The sequence below is a fragment of the Mus musculus genome, chromosome 5 (genome assembly GCF_000001635.26).
Source record: "Mus musculus strain C57BL/6J chromosome 5, GRCm38.p6 C57BL/6J".
NCBI classification, from domain to species: domain Eukaryota; kingdom Metazoa; phylum Chordata; class Mammalia; order Rodentia; family Muridae; genus Mus; species Mus musculus.
In genome coordinates this window covers 114,396,723-114,421,608 of record NC_000071.6, presented here as the reverse complement: position 1 = coordinate 114,421,608, position 24,886 = coordinate 114,396,723, and the positions used below count along the sequence as shown (strand labels likewise).

The window sequence follows — 24,886 nt, the reverse complement described above, 5'->3', positions numbered from 1 at the left end:
AAAGCCAGAGCCAGGCTTTAGTTTTAGGTGGGTGAGCACCACACTGCAGGAGATTATGTGTCTCGGGGCGGGGGGGTCTGCAGTATTTTTCTGTTAGTGGGGACACTGGGGCATCTGAGCTACCTCAGGTTAGATCCATCTTGAGATATCTGGTTTCTCTCCCCATCGAACAAGCTGGCTTCGGTAGGTGCCACATACATCATAAACTGCAAAGCTACGCATGTTGACCAGGTACCCTGCCGGGTGGGAGGGAGCGGAGGGAGACTGGCTCTAGGGATGCTTCTCTGAAATGTCACTTCAAAGCTGGGCACAGGTGACAACTCCTAGCTCAGCTCCAAGGCCAGGATGTCAAAGCAGCTCTTGTCTTCCCGCTCCTATGGGTGCTTCATGTGACCCAAACCGTCTGGGCACGGGGCTGTGTAGAAACCAGAACAGAGCCGTCGTGTGCTCAAGTACAAATTTAATAAAGCCCTGACAAGTCTTAGTCCACGAGTTACCTACAAAAACAAAAACCCCTGCTTCCTTCTGGCGCCACCAGGAGCTGCTGAGATGTCATCAAACAGCAGCTATGACATAACTGCCGGGAAGCAGACTCTAGGTGACCGACAGACAGCCCTAGGTCAAAGACAAAGGGGTCAAGTTGATATCGGTGCTTACAACTAACTCTCCCGTGTGCCCGCTGTAACTCTCAGGCTCTGTGTTACCTGTGCAGGCTGTGCACGGGGCACAGGGCTCTGCGGGCAAGCTGGGAACACACATGGTTGGCAGACGTGAAGCTGGAGCCACCTTCCAGAACCCCAGGGGCTTTCCTGGGCCTACCCCATGCTCCAGCCCAAGATCTTTGCTAAAGTGAGAACAGGGCACGGCCACTTCCCACTGTGCAGGCTCCTTGGGGAAGGCGTTTTCTTGCTTTGAGCGCTGTAGCCCTAAGCTGGCTCCACGGAGTGGAGGAGGGGCCAGGACTCCTCCATCAGGGTGGGAGGGAGACAAGAACCTGATGAGGCAGGAGACAAGTGGCTACTAGCAGGTTACTAAGCCCTGGGCCTCTGCCTCAACATCCTGAATCTGGAGAAAGTTCTTAAGGGAAATGGGGAAAGGGAGGGCCCAGGAGCGCAGTGTGTGGGAAAAGAGAATGAGGTCCCAGACAAAAGAGCAAGCGCCAACAGAGGCGGTGTGGAGATGAGATGTGTGGGACGTATCCTCAGCTCCCAGGGCCTGTCAGTGCAAAAGGACGGACTCTGAAGTCCCTGGAATAAAGTACTGCCCAGGCGGCTGGGCACTGTAGGTAGGGTCTCATGTGGTTCTCCGTAAGGTGAATAGGGGGCAGATGCCCAGAGCGAGCAGGCTCTGGGTACTCCAGAAATGGGCTGTTCTCCAGGGGAACGATGGGTTTCTTTCCCAAGCTAGGACACTGATGCACAGGCCAGGGGCTGACAGCAAGGGTTCCCTGACAGCGTGGCCTGCTGAGGACTTGGGAAGGAGGGCTGTGGTGTGGACCACCTGGATCCCTATAGGAGAGACCCTGACTGTGCTCAGTGGCCTCCCTGGCAGGAGCTGGGCTTGGTTGCCTGGGAAGAGGCCACTGTGGACAGGGTAGAGGCAGGGACTTTGCTGTGCATAGAGGCTTGGCGAGGCCGTACCTGAGTTTTCAGAACGGAAGGAGGAGCTCACAGGCACAGGCCTTGTGTCCTCCTCAGAGGGCAAGAGAAGAAAGCCTCACAGAATCTCCAGGAGTTGCTCTGTAATCACTAGGCCCAGGTCTCAGGCCCCACAGGGCAGAACTGGGGGGTTATTTTCATCAGCCCTCTGTCCCCAGTGCATGGAGGGCACTGTGTAGCATCCCCAACCTTGGGTGTCTCATGGCTATTGAGAGGGTCTGAGGGCTGTGGGTACCCTGGCCACACTCCTGGGGGCTCTGTGGTAGCGAGACCAGGCTGTGTTAGGAGAGCTCAAAGCCCGTGTTCATGCTGATGGCATAGCGTAGTTTCTCTCGCAGTACGCTCTTCTTGCTGTAGTTGGGCAGCTTAAGCAGGTTGAAGCAAGTGGAAGATGTGGGCAGACGCCCCCCTGGCTCCCTCTTGCGGATGGTGAAGAAGCCCCTGAGGACGCTGCCCAGGGTATCCCCAGTGTCCTGCAAGCACACACACAGCTTTGGGTCAGAAGGTGCCTACACAGGAGTAGGATATGCCCAGCTCAAGGCAAGGGCCTGAGAGGCTGAAGAACACCTGCCTTGGGGCACTCACACCTGCCCCCAGGCACTCACACCTGCCCCCGGGCACTCACACCTGCTGCTGGGCACTTACTCACACCTGCCCCCGGGCACTCACACCTGCTGAGTCCTGTTCTAGGTCAACTAAGACAACAGGCTCCTGACCGACAGACATGTATCAGCTAACTAAGGCAGCCTAGTACCCTGTCTCTGTCGGTACCACAGCCCATGGCCAACTAGCACTTGACTCAACTTGGCCCAAAATTTGGAAGTGGAGGACCATCTAGTGTCTGACCCATGGGAACACAGCCTGAAGGCTGCCGGCCGCAGAGAGGTGGTGAGGCAGGGACACCCTGAGACCAGCATGCTTTCCCAGGGCACCCACATCTGAACAACAGCATGGTCATGCTTCTACCTCACTGGACAGAGTCCTAGGGCATTCTCTTTTAAGCTGCAGTCAACAGGCAGCCTCCTGGGTGTGCGTGTCATCAGGGAGGAGTGAAGCAGACTTGCTCCGTCCTCCTACCCTCTGCTTGGCCCTTGAACCTGGCCAGATCAGCAGCCATGAAAGACTGTCCTAATTACACACCTCACAGGCCTTCACCAAGGAGGGTCCTCAGACAGTGCTGCAGCCACACTGACCTGGCTCTGCAGTGCCCTCTGTGGGTGGCTGGCTGTCATGCCCTGAGAACCATGGAGGCAAGGGTGGGGGTGTGGTGGGCATGGCAGAAACTGAGCACAAAGGAAGGGAACACGTGGCCACAGTTACCTGGTCATCTGATACTTCCACACAGCGGATGGAGAACGGAGGCTTGAGGTAGGCGAATCCTAGGAGCGGGGGCCGGGAGCAGCTGGTCACAAACTGCAAATACAAGGCAGGGTCAGAGGGGCAGCCATGCTGGGCTCTTCTCCCTCCGTGTGCTGTTCAGTAGAACTAGGGGTAGCGGAGGTGCTTGTCCCACACACATGCCCAGGACACATCACATGTCTCTATGGTGCCACTCTCTGGAACTAAAGCTTATCAAGTAATGGCTCACTGAACAAGCTAGGGGCTCGTAGGGCCACTCAGAGTGACATCCCACAACACAGGTCTCCTTTATATATCTCTGACATAGGCTCTCCACCAGCCCGAGCTGGCTTTCAACTTGCTCTGTATCAGAAGATGTCCTTTGGATCCTGGTGTGTGGCAGCACGGTGTAGAGCGGTCTCTAGCTGCACAGTCATGGTAAGCAGAAGCAGTTAGAGACAAGTGGCTCTGTTCTCAGGAGGACAGCAGTGGCAACACCTGAGGGGCTTGGGCGAGCAGATGCTGTGGTGGCCGTGAGCCTAGGTCTGGAGCTATCAAGTCCTCTACAGCTTGAAGCCAGGACCTCATGCACGGTGCTCTCTCTCTCTCTCTCTCTTTCTCTCTCTCTCTCTCTCTCATCTTTTCTCTCCTATCTAATGCTAGGTAGTGAAGCTGGGTAGATAAAGGGTAGGAAAAAGAACAACCCACAAAGTAGCGAAGCCAGCTACACACTGGTGTCTTGCACAAACACGCAGAGCTTCCTGAGGGCTGGTTGAGGCTGTGTGGGACATGGGGTGTGGAGCCTGCAGGCAGCTGGTGAGGCTGTGTGGGACATGGGATGTGGAGCCTGCAGGCAGGCAGCCACACTTGCCAGCAACACTGCAGAGTCTCATGGCATTGTCCAAACACAGGACCTGCCTTAATGCTGCAGACACAAGCACCCGACCAAGCTGGAAACCCACAGGTCAGCCCTCACGGGGAAGAAAACTCCCCGTTTAACTCAACAGTAACCAGACGCATGCTGGTTTCTGAGAGACAGAATACCGAGCCTGCCTCTGTAATTCAGTAGCTAATGTGGTGTCGGTCATAATAACCACTTAGGCCATGTTATAATGCTATACAGCTTTATGTGTCATGCTTCACAAGGTTTTTAATAAGGTACTGTGTTCCTGGGGATGGAGACATGGCTCAGCAGTTAAGAGTGCTTGCTGATCTTCCAGGATCTGGGTATGAGTCCCAGTACCCACATCAGGCAGTTCACAACTGCCTCAACTCCAGCTGGCCTCTGAGGGCACACATACACATAGCATGTATTTACACAGACATAAATACACCAATAAGAATAAAATAAATCTTAAAAAAAAAAGCTTACTATGTTGCTGCTCAGACATGTTTAACTGTAAATAGTCTAGCCAGGGGGAGGGGGAATAGTAGCTCTCACTACACTTGAAAGCAACACGGTCACATCCTGTCCTGCAGGAATGTGCACTTCCTGAAGCTGGCGCTGCAGTGTGTAACAGACTGGTGACATAACAGGTCTGGTGGCAGGTGACGATGCAAATGTGATACACTTGTGCTGCTCTCTCTAGGAGAGAAGGCATGAACGTGCAGTCTCACGAGCAGCAGCCTCAGGAGCAGCAGCCTGGCCTGCTGGGCAGTGCGTTGCCGGGAGAACCAGCCAGTATTCCCAGAACCGCTGTTGCAACCCATGCCCCATGGCCTGGAGATCTGTGGGTGCCTGGATCCTGTGTGTACTGGTTGGATTGGAGTGGGTGACAGCTCCCTCAGCAGGAGAGAACTCAGTTCAGAATGGGCAGCAAGGAAGAAGAGCAGCCACACCACCACACACAAGAAACTCCCATGCTTATAAACTAGGTGTGGTTGTACACACTTGTAATGCCAGCATTTGGAGGTGACTTCAAGGTCAACCTTGGTTACATGTTACATGGCAAATCTGAGAGCATCTTGGGATACATGAGACCCTGGCTAAAGAAAACCAGAGGGGGATGGACAGGGAGACAGATAGACAAAGTGTGCAGCCGGCCCTACGGGAGGCTCCAAGGAACTACAGAGACTCCTGGACCACAGCTTCTCAGGGAGAAGGAAAGCAGGCGACATGGTGATGCCCTCCCTACAGGGGACGGAGACAGGCATGCAAGTAATCAATCTAGTGTCCTATAAAGTTACACTCTGCTGTTGTCACTCAGCAAATTCAGCAGCACTAGGGGACACTCAGGACTCCACTGATGCTAGGGCAGAGTTAACTACAGCTACTCCTTCTGAGAAAGCACACAATAAGCAGGCATGGTGACTACTCCTGGAACTTCAACTCTCAAGACGCTGAGGCAGGAGGCCTGCCCTGACTCTGAAGTAGGCGGGGCTACAAAGTCCTGAGTAGGCTACACACTGAGACCCCTTCTCAAACCCTGTGTTTCCTTGGGACACTCTGTGCCTGTGCACGTGTGTATGTGTATGATTCATACATGCATCATACTACACTGGAGTGAAATTTAGGATTGTTTGTATTTTTTTTCCCTTCTTCTCCTTTTTTGCAACAGGGTTTCTCTGTGTAGCCCTGGCTGTCCTGGAACTCACTCTGTAGACCAGGCTGGCCTGTAACTCACAGAGCTCTGGGATTATAAAGGTGTGTACTATTAGTATTTCTTTAAGGTAAAGAGACAGAACTGCAGATGGCCAGGGTGGTGTGCTAAGCACAGTGATGCACAGGGCCCTGCTCCACAGCAAGGAGCCGGCAGGAGCTGGGCCCCATTGCGCCACCCTCTCTGGTTCCTCAGGCCTTTGGCACTGAAGAGCCTATGCTGACACTGCCCTCTGGATAATCCCACTGTTTTCAGTGTGAGTCACAGAGTGGACCGAGGTCTGCACACACATTCAAGAGCATACACAGGAGTTGTAAATAGTACCTTCAGGAACATGGCTCTTTCTTCAGGCGTGAAGTCGGAAGCCAGGATATCCCAGAGCCAGATGATGACCCTGTGGCTCCCATGAAAGCCACCGTAGTACACTGTGTGCTTCCTAAAAACAACCAGAGCAGGGCTCACTCTCAGGAACACATAGGAGGTGCACCCATACCATGGCCTCATCTCCCGGAAACTAAATGGGCTGTCATCAGGATACCAGAGTCACTCTATGTCAGAACCCAAGGAGGGAACAGCTCTCCTCCCAGATGGCCTAATCATGCCACGCGTCCCTCCTCAGTGCCCTTACTTTAAGTCTTCCAGATCTATCTCAGCGTTGTCCCCGGAGATGAGGCGCTGAAGCTCAGGGGTAGAGAACATTCGGATCCACTCGGGCTTGATGATGGAACGGAAGCCACTGATAAGAGCAGCTGTCTGGTTTTTAATTTGAGTGTGCATTCGGAAATGCGCCATCAGATGGATGTAGCTAATTCTGGAGAGAGAGAGAGAGAGACAGACAGACAGACAGACAGAGACAGAGACAGACACTGGGATGAGCTGGCTAGGGCAGGCTGCTGCCAAGCATGCTAAGAGATGAGCCTAGTGCTCTCGAACCATCTCCAAAACACAAATACCAGCATCTATCGGCAGGTGACATGGGGGGTGGTGGCCCCCCAGGCCACACACTGGGCCACCATGACAGCTCCGAGTGTTGAGGGCAGCCTGCTCACTTGTCCTCACAACACCCACCTGAGAACTCCCTGGGATGACCCCACGCTCGCAGGAACTGAGGGCTGCCTGCACCTGCACAGGTGAGCCCCACTGGACCTCTCTCAAGGGCACAGCTTAGCGCTCCAGCCAACTTCAGAGAAGAGCTGCCTCACCTTAGCACACACCCAGAATTCACTGAAGCCTAACTCGGTGTTAGACTGGCCCAGCGGTCTCCAGAAATGCTGCTGGGTTATTCTTAGGGTCACATTAACCCGCACTGATGGGGAAAAGGGTCTCCAGGTAGTGTTTCATGCCCTTGGATCTAGCTTGTCTACAGCAGCAGGCTGGTACCCCAAGCAGGCTTGCCAGTGTTGCTGATCTGTTGGCAAGCATGCCCATGTACGCTATTAAAAACTGCATGTTAAGAATAGTCTAAATAATTCTGTTTTGCCCCACAGTGCCCAGGCCAAAGTTATTGTCCTCAAAATATTTCTAGTTAAAAAACAGCAACAGGGCTGGTAAGATGGCTCAGCAGGTAAGAACAGGTAAGAACACTGACTGCTCTTCCAAAGGTTATGAGTTCAAATCCCAGCAACCATATGGTGGCTCAAAACCACCCATAACGAGATATGACGCCCTTTTCTGGAGTGTCTGAAGTCAGCTACAGTGTACTTACATATAATAAACAAACAAACAAACAGCAACAAACATTACACACTAATACATTCAAATATGAAATTTCAATTCTCTATTCCTTCCATGTACTCTATGAAGGAGGTTACTAATACTGTGTGTGTGTGTGTGTGTGTGTGTGTGTGTGTGAGACACATACACACACCCCAGGTACCCTTGCCATATCCCCAGGTCCTCAGCCCCACAGATTCTTCTTCTTCTTCTATGGCCTTTGGCCTCTTCTGTCATTTGTACACTTCTCTCTCTCTGTCACATATTCTTTCTCTGTCTCGTTCTCTCTCCTCTCTCTCCATCCCTCCCCCTTTGCCAAAGCTCCAGGCACAAAGATGACCTCCCCATATCTGCTGACCTCCCTATATCTGCTGTCAAAAAGTTTGGGCCCTCTTTTCAGCTAGACGTCTCAAAGGCTGTTTTACACACAAAACACTGCTGCCCCCTGAGGAAGTCACAGCCACACACAGGCAGGACCAGAACTCACTCTGTAGACTCAGACCTCAGTCATCCTTTCTCTGCAGGCAACGCTTTGTTAAAGTTTTCAAACCAACGCCACGTGGTTAAGAGCAATGCTGATGGCTTTCACCCCTACTGAAGACTTCTAAAGTTAAACCCTAACCCCTCCCTCTCCCCCAGCGCACTGGCTACCAAACTAGCTGACCCGAGAGGAACAGAGCCCAGGAACACTGCACTGGGGCCAGATGAGTCACAGGGCCTGAGCCCTCGCCTGTCCTTGTTGAGATGGATGCTAAGACAAACAGTTCAAATTCCAGAGTTGGAGTGGCAGAAAACTCACAAGAGGGCCAGTGTCCCCTCCTCCTGCCAAGCTCCTCCCTTTTAATTAGGTGGGAAAGCCTGGGTGCAGAGCATGCGTTGAGGGGTTTGTTTCTGGGATCAAAAGGACTGAATTTCTGACATTACTAAAAAAAGCACATTATCTGTGACAGGCACTACCGCGCCTGCCCCAGCACCTCCTTCAACTCCCTGCCTTTATGTACATATGTGCTGCGTCTGCATTCACCCTGTCTTCCTGAGATCAGCGGCACACGGCTGGCCATTCGGAAGGGTCCCGGCTCGCCTGCCCTCACTTGGGACAGCATGCCAAAGCTGCTTAGAGCTCCATCCGCCTCAGCGGGGACTAGCCCTACATTCCATTCCTAAGAACGGTACCTCTGACCTTCCAAGTGCTTCTGCGAAGAGTAAGCCATCCACTCTTATTTTGCAAATTGAATTTACTACAATTCTATCCTATGAACTGTAACCAGGAAATCCCATTAGGATATTTATGGCCTCTTTCCACCCATCTATCTTGCTCAGTTCTCAGCCTGAGCCCGAGCCAGAGCGGTCCTCGCAGGTGCTGGCCTCAGGCGCTCACTGCCATACTCACTTGTTCTCATCTGTAACCGGGATGGTCTTCCCTCCGGGAACCAGTTCGTGGCAGACGAGCTGGGGGAGAGGACGGGAGTAATTACCAGAGAGAACTCTAACGCCAGCGATGCTTCCTGAAGATGAAAGGGCCTGAACAACGCCCATGGAATGAAGATGCTGTGTGTTTGAGAAAGATCATCTTTCACAAAAGCCTGGGGCCAAAACATCAACAAGCAGGCCTCCTGCGATCAGTAGGAAAGATTTCTCATCCAACCCTTGTCCAAACATTTGCACTGAGGCTGCTGGGTGCCACAGAGGTAGGCTGCTGCTGAGGACAGCGGCTGGCGTGAACACTCACTGCCCCAGTGAGCAGATCTCTGAGGGAAAGCATGAGTCGGAGCACATCAAGAGCAGAAGCAGCCTGCCAGGTCAGCCACATACCTGACCCATGACGTCTTCATCGTAAGACAGCGTCAGCCCGAGGTCTGCGATGTCTCCATCGTAGCGCTAATGGAACAGAGAGAGAGAGCATGGGGGCTGGTGTGGGGTTGGGGTTAAGTCTCAGTGACAGGAAAGGTGACTCAGCTGGTCACCTGGCTGTGGACACACCCCAGTCAGCACTAACCTTGATGGAGGTGAGGTTTTTATAAAACTCCGAGTCCAGGGAGGGAAGCTCATCCACGGAGCTGTAGAAGACGCTGTGGTGGTGCCCGAGCATCTGGCTCAGGAAGAAGGAGGCAAAGGGCACATCTACCACGATCCCCTGGAAGAGACGTGAGGCAGGGCTCAGCTCTCAGCCCTGGGCAGCTGGAGGGCGGGCACTGGTGGAGTCTACATGCAGCCTGCAGTTCTCCCTCGGGTCATCTAAGAAAGCATCTCCGGCGCGGCGCAGGTGTAGGCGCAGGCCTTGGGGCCACCTCAGCTGAGCTGCGCAGGTGGCTCTCACAGCCTGGGTGCCCATGGATGGGAACCAGGCGCTCAGAGAGGATCGCTCCGAGAAAGTCCTCACTACCATGACCCTGTGAGGCTAAGAAGCCAAGGGTGCCAAGGGAGACTTGGACCTGGTGCCAGGCACAGCTTTTACTCACCACGGAGGACAACCCAGTCACGTGGCTTTTCTGATCCCCCCTTTACTGATGAGACGACAGGAAGGAAATGTGGTGCCTGCTGCACTGCTGGCTACATCCAATCTTTCTGTTCAAGCTGGCTAACTCCAGGAACCTCTGTCCCTACAGAATCAACTCAAGTGACATGCGATAGCTGAGCTCGGGTGGCTCAGGGACAGAAAGTGCTGTCTTAGCTTGTGAAGCCCAGGTTCCATCTCCAAACAGACACACACATATCACTTTATATTTTCTTTTTGAGATAGGGTCTAGCTGTGTATCCCAGGCTGGCCTCAAACTCATAATCCCCCTGCCTCGGCCTCCTGAATGACAGGACTAGAGTGTGTGCATTACCACGCCCCGCTCTCAGGCACCACTGCACAGCTGTCCCAGGCTCCTTTGCGCGCCTACCTCATACACTGCCTTTCCCAGCATCTTCCCCACAAACTCGAAGAGCTGCAGGTAATTCTCGTGAATGTAGGACGTGGGTGATGGGTACAGCCGCTCATCCCCGCTGGTTGTCTGCCAGGAGAAAGGGCGGGAAGAGGTGGACGTTAGAGGCCTGTCTTTACTCTGCACGGGATCCCCGAGTCGGGCGGCTGCCAGCCCCACCAGCATCCCCTTCACCACCTTGAACAGGTTGAGTGCGGGGTCAAACACCCTCTTGATGATCTCTTCCAGAAACTCCTTGAAGACACCATCCTGGTCAATCCCAGCCTCGTCCACCCCGAGGTCGTTGACAAACTTCACTCGGATCACACCCTTCATGGCATGCTGGGAAAGCTGCCGGAGCTGTTCGTAGCCGTCCTATGGAGACAGAGTTTCCGCCCGTGAGGAGCACAGCCTTGGCAAACCCATGAGTCTAACCACACAGGTCTGCATAGCAGCCATGGAGGATTCATTTGATGGCTACCGTGTCTCACTCATAGGCACGAGGAGACTGCCCCCAGGAGGATACAGGGCCTGACGGGGCTAGCTAGCTAGCTCTGCTCATTAACGGTGGAGGAGACTAGGGCAGCATGGGAATCTCTCAGCTCATGGGCGGAGTCAGGCTTACAGGACATGTAAGGTGAAAACCCCAGTGTCTTGGCTGCTGAAGGCAACCGTGGGGAAGAGGCTGCAAAGGCTGGAGCAGGCAGGCCAGCTTTCTGAACTAAAAGACCAGCTGGCGGCGGGACAGCTGCGGCAGGAGAAATGGCGGGAAGCCCATGTGCAGTGATGATGCAGTCTGCCCACAGGAGGGCAGGGACAGTGGAACGTGCCGCTGGGAGAGCTCTGAGCTTGGCTGCCATGTGGTCAGCTCCTTGTGGGGTGTCGTTCTGTGGGGTAAGTGTGCTTAGCCCATGCCAGGCTCTCGGTGTAAGCCGCAGCACTGGAAACCAAGATCGGTAAATGCAGACACTGAATGTGCATCTCCTCTCCAGAACCCACATACACTTTCCGAGTCCACCAAACCTCGATGATACCTCGACACAAGCTATAGTCATCTGAGGGAGGGAACTCACTTGAGAAATTACCCCTTAAGATCTGGCTGCAGGAAGCCTGTGGGCTATTTCCTTAATTAGTGACAGGTATCCTGGGTGCTCTCAGAAAGCAGGCAGAGCAAAGCAGAGAGCAAGCCAGTATGCAGCCCTCTCCACTGCCTCTGTGTTAGCTGCTGCCTCCAGGTTCCTGCCCAATATGAGTTCCTGCCTTGGCTTCTCTCAGTGGACGTGGAAGCCAGATGAAGCCTTTCCTCCCATGCTGCTTTTGGTCACCGTATTTTGTCACAGCGACAGTGACCTGACCAGAACTAAGGCAGATGCCTCTGGGTTCTCTCTGCAGGCCTTCCTGGCATCTGACAGCCACTCCGTGTGCCCTGATGTGGGAGTGCTAAGTTTTATCCTGGGGCAGTACTGTCACACTCTGCTGACACGACAGACCACGCCCATGGGGTCTACTCATCCTCCCTTGTGCTGTCCTGGTGGCTTTTGACACAAAGCCAACGAGTGACCTGGCAGCACTGAGCCCTAGTTTTGAGGTACCCCTGCCGTCTTCCTGTCATGTTCAATGACAGTCCCTCCTGCAGAGTCTGCGTCTTGTCAGAAACAGATTCTTAGGCTGCTGAGCCAAGAAAGATGACCTCTTAGTCCCCAGGCCACTTGCAGGGAGGGAGGCACTCAGGGCTGTGGCCTGTGAGTCTGAGACCAGCCTGAGTTATGGAGACTCCACCTGGAAAGCAGACGAAGCCAGCGGAGCAGAGGCAGTAAGGATGGGAAAGGAAGAGGGGCATGTTGGTGTGCAGCTGTGGCTGCGGCACTGGAAGCAGCACAACCCGGCATTGCTGGGCACGAGGGAGGATGCACAGAGCGCTCAGCAGGCTCCTGCACCGACCACTTCTCTGTTCAGTATGACGCCCTAGCAGAAGGGGTTCGGCATTGTGGGGATTTAATGGGACGGCACACGTGACCATCTCAGCCAGCTGTGGCAGTGCTCAAGGAAGACCTGCTGGATAGAGATTCATCCCTGCTTGATCGGAGCCACTGGAGTCTCTTCAAGAGGTCGTAAGGGGGATGTGCCGCCTGCCTCCTTTGATGCGTCCCTGCCCTGTCGGTACCGGTGTGGTTATGTGAGCGTTACACACAGGACAGAGCCAGGCACTCTCAGGCTTCAACATGCTAAACAGAGGACAGTGAGCTGGCACCTGCCCGAGGGCTGGATAAGGGCATGTCTAAGCTTCCTCCAGTTCCGGATAACTAAATGATAGACTACATTCACCCTGAAGAAGGGGGGTATTTCAGCAGGATGGTGAAATCTACCAGAAGCCTGGCCTTGGATGGCGTGAGAGTCGAGGACAGCAAGGCAGACCTCAGCTTCTTCACGTCCCTGTGTGGTCACAACAAGCAAAGGCCTTGAACACTCAGACCCAGGCTCAGGAGAACCTGTAGCATTACGGAATGAATAAACGACCCTCTTGTGTTCTAACTCCGGTTTACAAGAAAGTATGCAAAGAGGAAAACAGGCTTTGCCTAAGTTAAGGGCGACTGTCTCCTGTGATGCCCAGGGGTGTTTTAGCCCTGCAGAGGTGGTGGCGAGCCAACAACGCCCCCTCTCAGCACACACCACAGTCCACACCTCCCAATTATTTCAGAATTGTTTCAGGAGGTAGGTGCCAGACTCCTCTGATGGGGACTGAGACTTCCAGGGTCCACACAGCGATGCCTGGTTCTGATGCGGAAAGGGAGCTCTAACACAAGCAAGCTCTGCGTCAAAGCAGAGGTGGCCGCAGCCTGAGCAGCAAACATGGCCTTCAGGGTCGCTGACAAAATTTAATTAGCTCACAGCATTAACAGGTCTGAAGCTTTAATCTAAGACCCTGAATTTGGAGAATCTTCTCTTAAAAATTCAAAGTCCCCTGGAACACACAGGTCCACACGGCAAGTCAGACGCTGAGCAGATGTGTATCTCTGGGGTGACTGCCATGCCACCTTCCTGCCCACCATTTCCCTCTGAGACTGAAGCCAGATGTCAGTTAGCATAGCACAGAGTGACAGGAGAGTCTGGAAGCAACAGGTCATCCCCTCGATCTGCCCGACAGACAGAGCACCCCTCTCTGCCAGGGCCACTCACCTCCAACATCCGGGACCTTCGGATGGTGATGTGGGTGACGTGAGGAGAGGCAGAGCTGGTCTCCACAAGCCCCAGCTTCTCTTTCTCCTTGATAACCATGTTCCGGAACAGAAGAACTCTCTGCAATGAGCCAAGGCGGGATCAGCAGCAGGGTCAGCAACTAATGTCAAAGCCAAGCCAAGCCAAACCTCCACACAAAATGGCTAACATTCCAGTCAACTGAGCTGTGATGAGACACACACACCCCGCCCCCATCCCCCCACCCCGTGCTGTCGCTCAGAGGTGTCCTGGGAGAACAGTGAGCAGTGCCCAGAGAGCCTCTGGGGATGAGAAATACGGTAAACTTGCACCACCACAGGTGTGATTCAGGGAGGGCCCTGGCCACAGCTGGAGTCCAGAGAGAATCAGTTCTGTGGACTTACACAGCACACACCGCCCCTCACCTGCCTATCTTCACACCCCAGTACTCAGCACAAGGCTGCCTGAGACAGAAGGACCACACAGTGCGTGCGGAGTGACTGATGCTCACGGAGTCCGAGGCCACCTGAGGGGCAGAGGTGCCGGCCAACTCACGTTCTTGTGAGGCACGACGTGGGGGATGTGCTGCAGGACCAGCTGAGCCCTCCTTCGGTCCTTGTCGAGCTCCTGGAAGAGCACACCAGGCTTGAGGTCCCTTCAGGAGACAGACACACACGGCTGTGGTTACAAAGCCAGAAAGGCCTCTCCTAGCGCAGGGCTGGCATGTGTCCCAGTGAGGCAGCTGCTCACTTCTATAAACCTCATGAGCACAGCCACACCGGCTCATCCCTCCATAGGTGTGCCTCTGTGGCTACCTTGGCGGCACCAAGCAGAGGGAGTGGTGGGACAGACAGAGGCTGAGTCTGGCTGAGTCTGTGAGGCTCTGGTGCCAGAATTGCAGCCATTTCCTGGGGATCTGATGGGCCACTGACAGAAATGCTGATGCGCTTCTGAGGTTAGTTGCTGTCAGAGGGCTCCCAACCCACCTCCCAAACCTGGGAGCAGTTTTTACCCCGGTGACTGTGCTGATAAAAATCCCCATGCAACTAAAACTACCACACTCTGCTGCTCAGATCAGCAGAGAGAAGCCCTCTCCCCAGCCTAGAAGAGACACAGCCGAAGAGCCTGGCCTGGCTTGTCACTGCCAATTAACTGGAGTGACACTGGTGGACAGACTACTGTTAAGTGACATGCCCAGACAGGAGCTTAAACGAACAGCACTTCTTTCCAGACAAACGGACAGGGTGCAGGAGGAGAGACGGCTCACTGCTGTAAGCAGTGCTGGGCACCCATGTGGCAGGTGGTGAGAGAGGCCCCGAGTGTGCTCGCCGTGCTCACCTCCGTAGCCAGTGGTCCTCCGGAGCAAAGCGCCGGCGGCAGTCTCGCTCATACAGCACCATCAGCCAGCCATGGACGGACTGGAACAGCTCCAAGGTCTCACCCTTGGCATTCTCTGTGCAGCAAACAGGAGGGGTCAGAGGTGGAGGGAAGGCAGGCCTGAGTTAAGGCACTCTGTCTTCAGTGGAAGCACTCAGGCTCTCTGCAATGCTCTCAGTGGCCTTAGGGCCTGGGTATCTTTGAGGGAATGCACATCCTCGTCCTCTGAGGAGTCTGTACTGAACTAGCTGAGACACGTCAGACAGTGGATCTGCCCGCAGCACGGACTGACACAAGCCCCCATGGCAGATGCAGAGAGCGGCTCAGGGCCGAGCTAGTCACTAGTCACAGTCCCATGCGCGCTGCCTGAGAGAGCTTTGCAGCCACATCACTACCTTACGAGCCCACCCAGGCGTGTAAGCAGTCAGGATTCCCTACCACCTCTGGTAAATGATAAAGCTGAGATGCAGCTGAGGGTACAGACTGGCCTTCTCGGCTATCACTGAGGCTCAGCGGGAATGGTCACCTTACCTACAATTCCGTCCCAGATCATCTTAAACACGAAGGAATTGAGGAACGAGGAGATGGTGACCAGCTCTTCCAGCTTGAAGGAGATCTGTTCTTCATAAACTTCAATGTCATCGAGGATGCTACACGAGGCAGAGAACTGTTCAGAATTCTCCATTGAGAAAAGAAACAAATGAGACCTCACTGACTTCTAGACAAATGGGAGAATAGCATGCTAGCTTTTCTAGACACCTCCTGCACGGCCTGGAGACGAAACGTATGGCGTCTAAGGTCTGCCTTGGAGTTATGCTGGGGCAGGGGAGCTCCTGGGGTTTAAAGGAAGCAAGTAAGGCCGTGAGCTGGCGACACACCTGAGGGCTCTACAATCGTCCTCCCTTCTGTTTACTCGAAACTGTTCCCAGTGGGAAGATAGAAAACTTCAGGGAAAACAGTGAGGTCTGCTCAGGCTTTCCCCAGTGAGCTGCCTGAGGTGCACAGCCGTCAGGATTGAGAACCTGAGTCAGTCGCTGCTTACTGAGGAGCAAGCGCCGTGGAGCTGCATCCCGTGTCTAGGCAGGACCAGTGGTGCTTGGTGCTTGTGAGCAAATGAATGTTTGAAAGTCTATGGATGGATGGATAGTCAATGGATGGATGGATATATGGATGGATATATGGGTGGATGGATGGACTGACAGATGGACGGACAGACAGATGAATGAACACATGACACAACTCAACTGAAGATTGACAAAAACCTCTGCACACATTTTAGCGTACAGCTCAGTCTTGGGTTAGCCTTGCCCCAGCCTTTAGAGTATTTAATCCAGTCACTAGACCCCTTCTTCTAGGGCACCTAGCCGTCAAGCTAAATGTCCCTGAACCCTCTTGATACGAGATCTTCTAGTCTGAACACAGCTGCCTGAGGTCCATTCTAGATCTTTCCATCAGCCTTTGGGCGAGTGGAAGACAGACAGCAGCACACGCACGAGGAAACACAAGGATTCTGGCAGATGTTCCAGGCTGTGCCTGACTCTGTTCTCTTATTTAGGTAGGTGATGTCACCTCCATTCCACCCATGAGGAGCCCTCGGCTCAGCTGTGCAGAGGCAGCCTGCTAGCAGGGCTGAAAGCACAGCACTGACTGATCAATCTTCATGCACGCCCTGACGTCAGTGCACTGTTACTTCCCTCTGTAGACAGGACACTGGTGTCCCAGTGAACACCCTAGTTTCTGAGTCTAGAATTTTCTGTAATTTACCTCTCAGTGAATAGAGGGCTAATGCGTGATTTAAACATGTCTCTGAAGACCCCCGAGCCCACATCAGCTGCCCTGAAAATACTAACAATTGCTGGACACGTGCCACATGCTTTCTGAATGTCTTCTTGTCTACTGTTTTGGTGGGAGGTAAGGGGGTTATGGCTTCCTGCAATGTTGTCCAGGCTGGCCTCAAACTTATGAGCTCAAGCTATTTCTCCTGCTTTAGCCTCCTGAGGAGCTGCCACCACAGGGATCACCCGGGTACACGGGTGCAGTTACTTGCTTCCTGAACACTTGATGTCCCCACCAAGTCCTAGCCCGGGCACTGAGTCCCACATGGACCTACGTGATGAGGTGCCGGGAACAGTCACAGAAGAGCATCAGCATGGCCAGGAGCTGCTTGGACTCTCCAGTGTCATTGTTCAGGCACTCCAGGAAGAGCTTGAGCCCGCCGTGGGGCCCCAGCTCACAGATAAACGCCCAGAGCTTGGGCAGCAGGTCATCCAGGTACGTAAGACCTGGAAGAGGAGAGAAACCCGAGCTTCATGTAGGGACCCCAGCTGCTCTGCTGTTTCTTCCTTTCCAGGGGAAAAGCACACCACTTAAACCAGCCCGCGAGAGAAGGTGTGAGCACGGAGAGCCACAACAGCAGGGGCAGCTGACACTGGACAGATGCTCTCAAGCGCCAGGCTCCACTCTGCCAGTCTCGGGAGCAGCTCCATCCACGGGGCCCAGTGCAGCTCTGCTAAGTGAGGCTCGGTTACTGCTCCTCACCCATGGCTGGAGTTAGAGTCAGAAAAAGAACCGGGACATCTAATGTAGCAGCCATGCTTTTCAATCAGGAGATCAGCTAAGGTCAGAGGTGTTTTTAAGTGCTGCAGGCCAGGCAACCTCTGTTGTTAAAAGCTTTAGACAAATTAATTTATCAGGCAGTGGTGGTGCACACTTTTGATCCTAGAACTCAGGAGACCGAGGCAGGCGGATCTCTGAGTTCCAAGTCAGCTTGGTCTACAGAGTGAGTTCCAGGACAGCCATGGCTACATAGAGAAACCCTATCTTGAAAAATCAAGCTCCTTTCAAGACACACACACACACACACACAGACACACACAGACACACACAGACACACACACACAATCAGTCTAACGGAGCAAAGAGTAACTGCTCCCTGACAGCACTTAGGACAGACAACACAGTTCTGGGGACAGACTCCAGGTAGGGCAGGCCGTGCCTCCTGACACTTCCTTTATGTCATCTAGTCTGGCCACCCGGCCACGCTGGCTGCCTGAGGCTGGCTGCTGTGGCTGATTCAGCCACTCAAGATGGAAGCTTTCACACTGGTCAGCCCTTCCATGGTCTCCATCACATCAGGCCATGTTTACTTGGACGCTGTCACTACTCAGTGCTAGCACAGATCAGCCAGGAATAATGGGGACGGATGAATCCGGCTCTGTCTCAATAAAAGGGCATTTACGACAGACAGTGAACAGCAGGCTGGCTCTGCTCTGTGGGCAGGCCAGGCCCTGGCCATCTCGCAGGCTGACCTGCGTGCATTTAGATGGCTCCTTGGATGCCACACTAACACCAGGAAAGCAAGAGATGACTGCGGCAGAAACTCCAAAGTGAGCCCCAGGCAAGCAACAAGGCAACAGGTACAACGGGGGACCCTCCAATCTGCCTTTCAGGGCTGCATGGCCTGGACACAGGCTGTAGACTGGTACACCTTCGGTCCACACTAGTCAGTGACTAAGATGCCTAACCCGAGGTTCCAGGCACATTGTAGATGCAGGGAGGTGAAACGCTTTGCACAGGACCTAACAGCTCTCAGCAGATCAGCCATTCTCCTAGTCTCACATGAGGCCTGTCTGGGAGAGGCCTGCTGCCTGGGTGGGGCTCTGGAGATCCTGTCAGGCTACTTAAGTGTGCCTCGAGCAAACTGAATGCCCGTGAAGAAGCAAACAGCACAGGACTGACACCTGCTTGCTTCCTGACGGTCCCACTGGTTCCACAGGGGTGCTCTGTTTACGCAACCTGAACCACATACACCCAAGAGTTCAGAAAGCTTACAGTTTACAAACATAGACAGAAACAGAGCAATCCAACACTGCGCAGAGCAAGACTAAGATAGCTTACTGAATACAAGAAGAAAGCAGCAGTGTCAGAGGCAGGCAGACTCGAGGTTGGGGCGCTCCAGGGCGCAGACAGAGTGGGACAGTGAGTGGAGGAGTACTGTGCACTTACTGCTGCACGCCCTGTCACCCTGTGCAGGACTTAGGATGGCAGCCAGGGGAAGGGGCTCCATGGACACGTTCCAGGAGACACTGCCTGACAACCTTGGAAGTGGGAGCAGCGGCCGAGGGCCCCTGACCTGTGAGGATCTGCAGGCGGATCTGGGTGAGGGTCGTCAGCGAGGTCTGGTAGAGCACGCAAATGTTGCAGACCTTCCGCACCTCAGCGGAGTCGACACGGCGGCCCCCAACAGGCCTGAGGATGTTCCGAACCGAAGCCGACTTCTGAAACGCACGCTTGAGGAGGCCTGGGGTGAGGGAGGGAAGAAGACACAGGAAGCAGTTCAGCCACTTGCCAGCTCCCACCTGTCACAGAAGGGTGCAGAAGAGAACCCCGGGCACAGGCAGGGAGCAGGGCTGCGGCATGGGCTCAATGCGTTCCTCTCTCGGATAACCTGGGAAGATGCTAATGCTCCCTTTAATTACCACATCACTTTTCGCGTAAGTCAGGAATATTCAGCTCTGACATGGATTCTTACTGTATCACCAGATTTCAACAAGGCAAAGGGGAGATGTTGGGGACTGTACTGGGGGAGGGGAAAGCCGGTTGCTGTTTCTGTGTTTTGGAGGGAGTGGACACCCTCAGGCCCTAAGTCCTGGCCTTCACTTCAGCCTTTGGCTTTCTTGTTCATGGGCAGATGAAGCGGCAGGAGTGGAGCAAGTGCCCACTGCCACCTCTGCCCACCACCACCTCTGCCCACCACCACCCCTTGCCCACTGCCACCCATGCCCGAGCAGCAGACCATCACCCATCCCAGGTTAGCAGTTCAGGCAGTAATCGCGGATCTTATGCTGCCCACAGTTCCTTGCCTGTGATCCCAGCAGCAGCAGAAGCCTGCCTTTCTATGGTGCACACTTCCCTGCACAGGGCGCTGCTGAGGTGCTGCCTGGCCTGTGCCTCACTGGCTCCTTGGAGGAGAAGTCATCAGTGGGAGATTTATGACTAAACTCGGAAAATTAAAGTCTCGTATAAATGGACTTTGTGCTCCTCCCTGGTAATAAGAAAGGGTCCACAATGGCGTTCCTTGCCCTCTGGCTATGAGGAAGTTTGTAGCCTAGCTGAGGCTCAGAGACAGCAGAGCGACCCCCTGAGGATGTTGACTGCCTCAGTCTCTCTCAACTGCTCTCATTTCTACGACCCACACTGTCCTGCTGGCCCGCATGGCCCACAGGCGGATAGTGTTCACACAGGGAGAAGCAGGGGCTGCCCTCCTGAGCAGGGTTTGCCTGGCAGGCCCCATGCCCGGGATTAAGCCGAGAGCCAAGAGACCAGAAGACAGCCCAGGACCCTCAGACGCCCCTGAGGGCTGACCCAGCCCCTCACTCACTCACTCTTCACGGGGAGCACCGTCTGCGGTGAGGACGGCTGCGGTTGCACCGGGGCCGGCTCTGCATGCTCCAGCAGCTTCCTGCTCAGGATGTCACTGAAGAGAATGCGGATGAGAGGCACCGCCCACAGGAACTGCAGCTGCTTGGTGATCAGGTACATGGAATCATTGAGGCTAGGACAGACAGGGACACAGTGTCGGGGCTGCCCGGCGTCTGCCACCAAGAGCCCGGGTCCCTTCCCTGGGACCCTCCGCACAGAGCTGCAGCCTGGGCTGGCACTCACACGCCTGCGACCACAGCACTTGGGAGGCTGGGGGATTACAAGTTAGAAGTTAGTTTGAACTGCATGTGAGCTTTTGCCAAAAACCAACAGACAAGAAAACCCAAATGCATTTCTCGTGAGAGGAAGCAGAATGAAGAAACTGCCACCGAGGGCTGGGCCTGTCACGGTGCTGGGCTGCACCTGTCTCCCAGGCCAGTCTCCCTACACTGCCTTCCCTGAGGTGCCATCTTGCAGCTGATACCAGCCCAGTCAGGCACAAGCTGTGTCCTGCTGGCTGCACTGCTCTTCCTCTCAGGTGGCCCGACACCTAGATGGCTCCACACCACCACAGCCACAGCGTCTCCTTGCCTCAGGCGCATCTCTACTGCAGGCTGTATTTCCAGCACTGCCCCAACTACCAGACTTCCATCAAGGCTCTAGGCTGGCTCCCACCATCTTGTGGGAACAGGCCTGGCATGCAGTATGGAGACGTCTTGTGTCTGTGTGGCTGCCTGACTTCACCTCAGCTCTTCCGCTTTTGCTATTCTAACAACACTGAGTTTATGACGCTCAAATCGTGCTTCGTGGGAAGTCCTGGGGGCTCCTATCCCTTAAGTCCTTTGCCCTGTCTCAGCATCTCCAAGGCATGTGAGACAACCAGTGACAGGCACGCTGAAGAAGAAAAGTATTGTGGGTAGGGTCTGCAACTGACTAAAGAGAGACGGAGAAGCCATGCGACCTTAGCTCTCTATAGAAAAACTATCAGGAAAGGACATGGACAAAAAGCTAACCACACACACTGTTTGCGTATCAGGATCATGGGCTACTAAATGTTCTCCTGGCAATGGGGTTTGAACCCAGGGCCTGCTAGGCAAACCTCCTCTACCAGTGAGCCAAATCTCCAGGCTCTATCTATGCCATATGATAAATATGTATTTTTTTTAGAATTATTTATTTATTTTTATGTATGTGAGTACACTGGCGCACCAGAAGAGGGCATTGGATCCCATTACAGATGGTTGTGAGCCACCATTGTGGTTGCTGGGAATTGAACTCAGGACCTTTGGAAAACAGCCAGTTCTCTTAACCCCTGAGCCATCTCTCCAGCCCCACATATGATTTTTACAATGAAAGAAAAGCTGGAAGAGGAGAATGGGAGGGGGAGGGAGGTGGACGGTGTAGGGAGGTCAGAGCCAGTCCCCAGGACATACCCGTAATCCACAGGTTGGGAAAACCAGCCGAGCACAGGGTGCCAGTGGGTCAGGTTGGACTTCTTCTGAGCCACGTACTTCTGACAGTAGCACAGCATCTGCGTGAGCGCGCTCACAAACCCATCCATCTCTTCCTCTAACAGCCTGAGGCTGAGGGAGCCCAAGTGCAGGAGATTGCCTGCAAGGAGAGCAAGAGATGAACCTGAGGGCCAGACAGTGCCAGCGGCAGCGTGACCTGACTTTAAATCACAGTGTGGCCACAGATGAACTCCACAGCTCTCGAACCTGAAATGGCCTCCTTAGCTCTAAGCCAGGAGTCACAATGCTCCCATTTCTTTTTTCTTTCTTTTTTTCTTTCTTTTTTTTTTCTTTCTTTTTTTTTTTTTTAGTTTTTCGAGTCAGGGTTTCTCTGTATAGCCCTGGCTGTCCTGGAACTCACTTTGTAGACCAGGCTGGCCTCGAACTGCCTGCCTCTGCCTCCCAAGTGCTGGGATTAAAGGCGTATGCCACCATGCCTGGCTGATGCCCCCATTTCTATGGCACTATAGGAAGACACTGGACTGCCAGGCACAAGAGGGACATAATCCTTAGCATCGTACTTTAATGTGACAGTGACACTTAGAACCTGGGAGGAGCAGGACATGTGGCATTAGCTTCTGTCCTGGGAGATGGCTATACTCAGTATTCACCAAAGTACTCTCCTTAGGGTCCAGCCTGAGAAACACAAATGCTGTAACCGAGGGGAGCCTGCCGGTCTGACAGGTGCCAATCTAAGCCCAGCTTTGTTGAAACTCTCTTCCTCAGACCAAGAAAGAGCTGTGTTCCCGGCCTGCAAATGCTGCAGTCCCACAGGAACACAGCGAGGCTCTGATCTGAGCCGGGGGCCCTTCTTTCTAGGGAAGGACACCAGGGCCAGCAGGACACGGGCACCCATGCAGTCATACTCTACTCGTGGCTCTAACTGTTCTTCTATCTGCACTATGGAGCGAATCTGTTTTTTATATTAACTCCTGCTAATGACCTTAACGAAACATGAAGGCCTCCCCCACGGCCAGGACCAACTCAAAGCCAGCCTCTAGACTCACCCATGAGACACAGGGTATGGCAGCCTTCTAAACTCTCACAAGCATCGCGGCATCGGTCTCTATCTCTCAGGAAGACGATGAATTTACGAAGCATGTCATGGGACTCTAAAACGCCGAGGCGCTGCAGGCAACAACAGGCAGTTAACATGGAGCCGGGGAAGGCTTGCCCGAGAGAGAACCTGACCAGTGCTTGCCTCGCTGCCCGGCCCTTACAGAGGCAGCACTGCGTTCAGGCAGCAGGGAGAGAGAGGATGCTATCAGCTACTGTCTACACCAGCTACTGGGGAGGCTGTGGGAGGGAGCGGGACCGCGCAGAGGTGCTGCTTTGCTTTCGGAGTCTGGCAAACAAAGATAGAACTGCAAGCTCACCTCAGGGGCCACGGTGCTGAGATGAGCCACGAGAGCAGGTACCGACATGACGTGGATGATGAATGGTCGCATAAGATTGTCTGAGAACTGCGCAGCAACCACAGGGCTAGACAGAGAGGGGGCAGGCACACAAGTGTCACAGAGATGACGCTGCATAGAGGGAGGGTTAGTTCTGAAGCGACTGGCCTGAGACAATGTTTGTTCTATAAGAAATGTGGAAGGAAGCAAGATAAAATAACTTCCATGGATTTGGGGGGGGGGGGCTGACAAGGACCGAGAAAGCTTCCTGTACAGCTAGCTCACTTCTCAACTGAGCAGAGCCTCCCAAGTGCATCCCCAAGGAGACAGCGCACCGATACCTCACACTTTAAGCACACTTTAGAATCTACAGTCCGTATGAACACTGAAAGTACACACATCAGCACACAAAACAGACAAGTGGGAGAAAGCCTGGCAAACAGAGGAAAGGTCAGCCATGTGACTTGTGAGTGACAGACAGGAGAATGGAGAAGAGCCCCTTCTTCCACTTCCTGAGTTATCTGGGTTTTACAATAAGCATGCATTACTTCCATTAGAAGACAGATATTAAGGTGAGACCCTGGCCCCAGGCTAGGCACAGCAGTGCACACATGTGATCCCAGCACACGGAGACTGAGGCAGAAGAATCACGGTCAAGGCTAGCCGGGCTATACAAGACCTGATCTCAAAAACCCCAGGGCCTGGGTTGTGTCTCAGTGTAGAGTCCTTGTCTAGCGCACCAAGGCTGCAGCACGGAAAACCAAAGCAAACCAAACCACTGAAAAGGTAGTGACCGTATGTCTCACACCGCACACAAAATTAACTTTTAATTTTATACTAAAATCATCAAATGCATAGAAAAAAAAACAGACATTGTTGGGACCTGGGGTTATACAGTGAGCTCTCAGGAATGACACTAAGAGTGTAGGTACAAAGGAAAAATGATTAAGTGTACAACACCAGAGATACAACAGTTTGTATCACACGCTCCACCCAGAAAGCAGAAAGGTAAGTGCCAGGTGGAGGTGCTTGCAGACCATGCCACCTGCCAGCAGGCTTGCATCTGGAATACAGAAAGAACTCACTAACTCAGTGGTAAAACACATCCCAACTTAAAGATGGCTGAACAAGCTATAGGCCGTGCTTGCTGGAGTCCTGCTCTGGCAAGTAGGGCAAGGAAGAGCAGGGGCTTGAGGTTAGCTTTGGCTACACGGCTTAATGCTATGTTCGAACTAAAACACAAAACCAACAGAGAGAGGTGGCCAAAAGAACTCAACACACATTTCTCCAGAAGAGATACCAGATGTTAACAAACACTTAGGAACATGGCAACCTCAGCCATCAGGGACTGCTAACGCCAGTGACTGAGCACACCACACTCACTGGGTAGTTCACGAGGCTGGGAAGAAACTGGAAGCCGCACCGGCTGCTGGCGGGAATGAATGCTCTGCAAAGCGGGGACTGAGCCTTAGCATCCAGGACCATGCTACCTCAAGCCTAAAAACAGACCTAACAGGGACTGCAGACACATGCCTCACACACAGGGACTGCAGACACACGACTCACACACAGGTACTGCAGACACACGCCTCACACACAGGGACTGCAGACACACGCCTCACACACAGGGACTGCAGACACACGCCTCACACACAGGGACTGCAGACACACGCCTCACACACAGGGACTGCAGACACACGCCTCACACACAGGACTGCAGACACATGCCTCACACACACTCAGAGCAGAGTGACTGCAGCTGCAAACAAATGA

The 24,886-nt window shown here is 53.7% G+C and overlaps 1 protein-coding gene and 1 non-coding gene across 7 annotated transcripts in view; both read right to left on the bottom strand.

Annotated features, from left to right (window-relative positions):
* Window positions 1-439: 439 nt before the first annotated feature.
* Ube3b (ubiquitin protein ligase E3B) overlaps window positions 440-24,886 on the bottom strand; it is a 40,653-nt gene continuing 16,206 nt past the window's right edge. For 2 of the 6 annotated variants that reach the window (NM_054093.3, NM_001331219.1), the window contains 19 exons: window positions 23,096-23,201; window positions 22,727-22,847; window positions 21,642-21,819; window positions 20,172-20,341; window positions 18,920-19,087; window positions 16,898-17,069; window positions 15,319-15,437; window positions 14,749-14,863; window positions 13,966-14,065; window positions 13,393-13,512; window positions 10,414-10,590; window positions 10,195-10,305; window positions 9,306-9,443; window positions 9,122-9,187; window positions 8,700-8,758; window positions 6,225-6,407; window positions 5,921-6,032; window positions 2,979-3,071; window positions 440-2,131 (listed from right to left, as the gene is read on the bottom strand). In NM_054093.3, the coding sequence (NP_473434.2) occupies window positions 1,940-2,131; window positions 2,979-3,071; window positions 5,921-6,032; window positions 6,225-6,407; window positions 8,700-8,758; window positions 9,122-9,187; window positions 9,306-9,443; window positions 10,195-10,305; window positions 10,414-10,590; window positions 13,393-13,512; window positions 13,966-14,065; window positions 14,749-14,863; window positions 15,319-15,437; window positions 16,898-17,069; window positions 18,920-19,087; window positions 20,172-20,341; window positions 21,642-21,819; window positions 22,727-22,847; window positions 23,096-23,201 (2,500 nt within the window). In that variant the 3' untranslated portion in view covers window positions 440-1,939. Of the gene's footprint in view, window positions 2,132-2,978; window positions 3,072-5,920; window positions 6,033-6,224; window positions 6,408-8,699; window positions 8,759-9,121; window positions 9,188-9,305; window positions 9,444-10,194; window positions 10,306-10,413; window positions 10,591-13,392; window positions 13,513-13,965; window positions 14,066-14,748; window positions 14,864-15,318; window positions 15,467-16,897; window positions 17,070-18,919; window positions 19,088-20,167; window positions 20,342-21,641; window positions 21,820-22,726; window positions 22,848-23,095; window positions 23,202-24,886 lie in introns of those variants that run through there. The other 4 variants (NR_138602.1, XM_006530126.3, XM_011248161.2 and 1 more) reach the window with 4 other exon arrangements.
* Window positions 17,070-17,141, bottom strand: Mir7027 (microRNA 7027). The gene has a single exon (NR_105994.1). It is a non-coding gene; the product is annotated as a microRNA 7027 (primary transcript).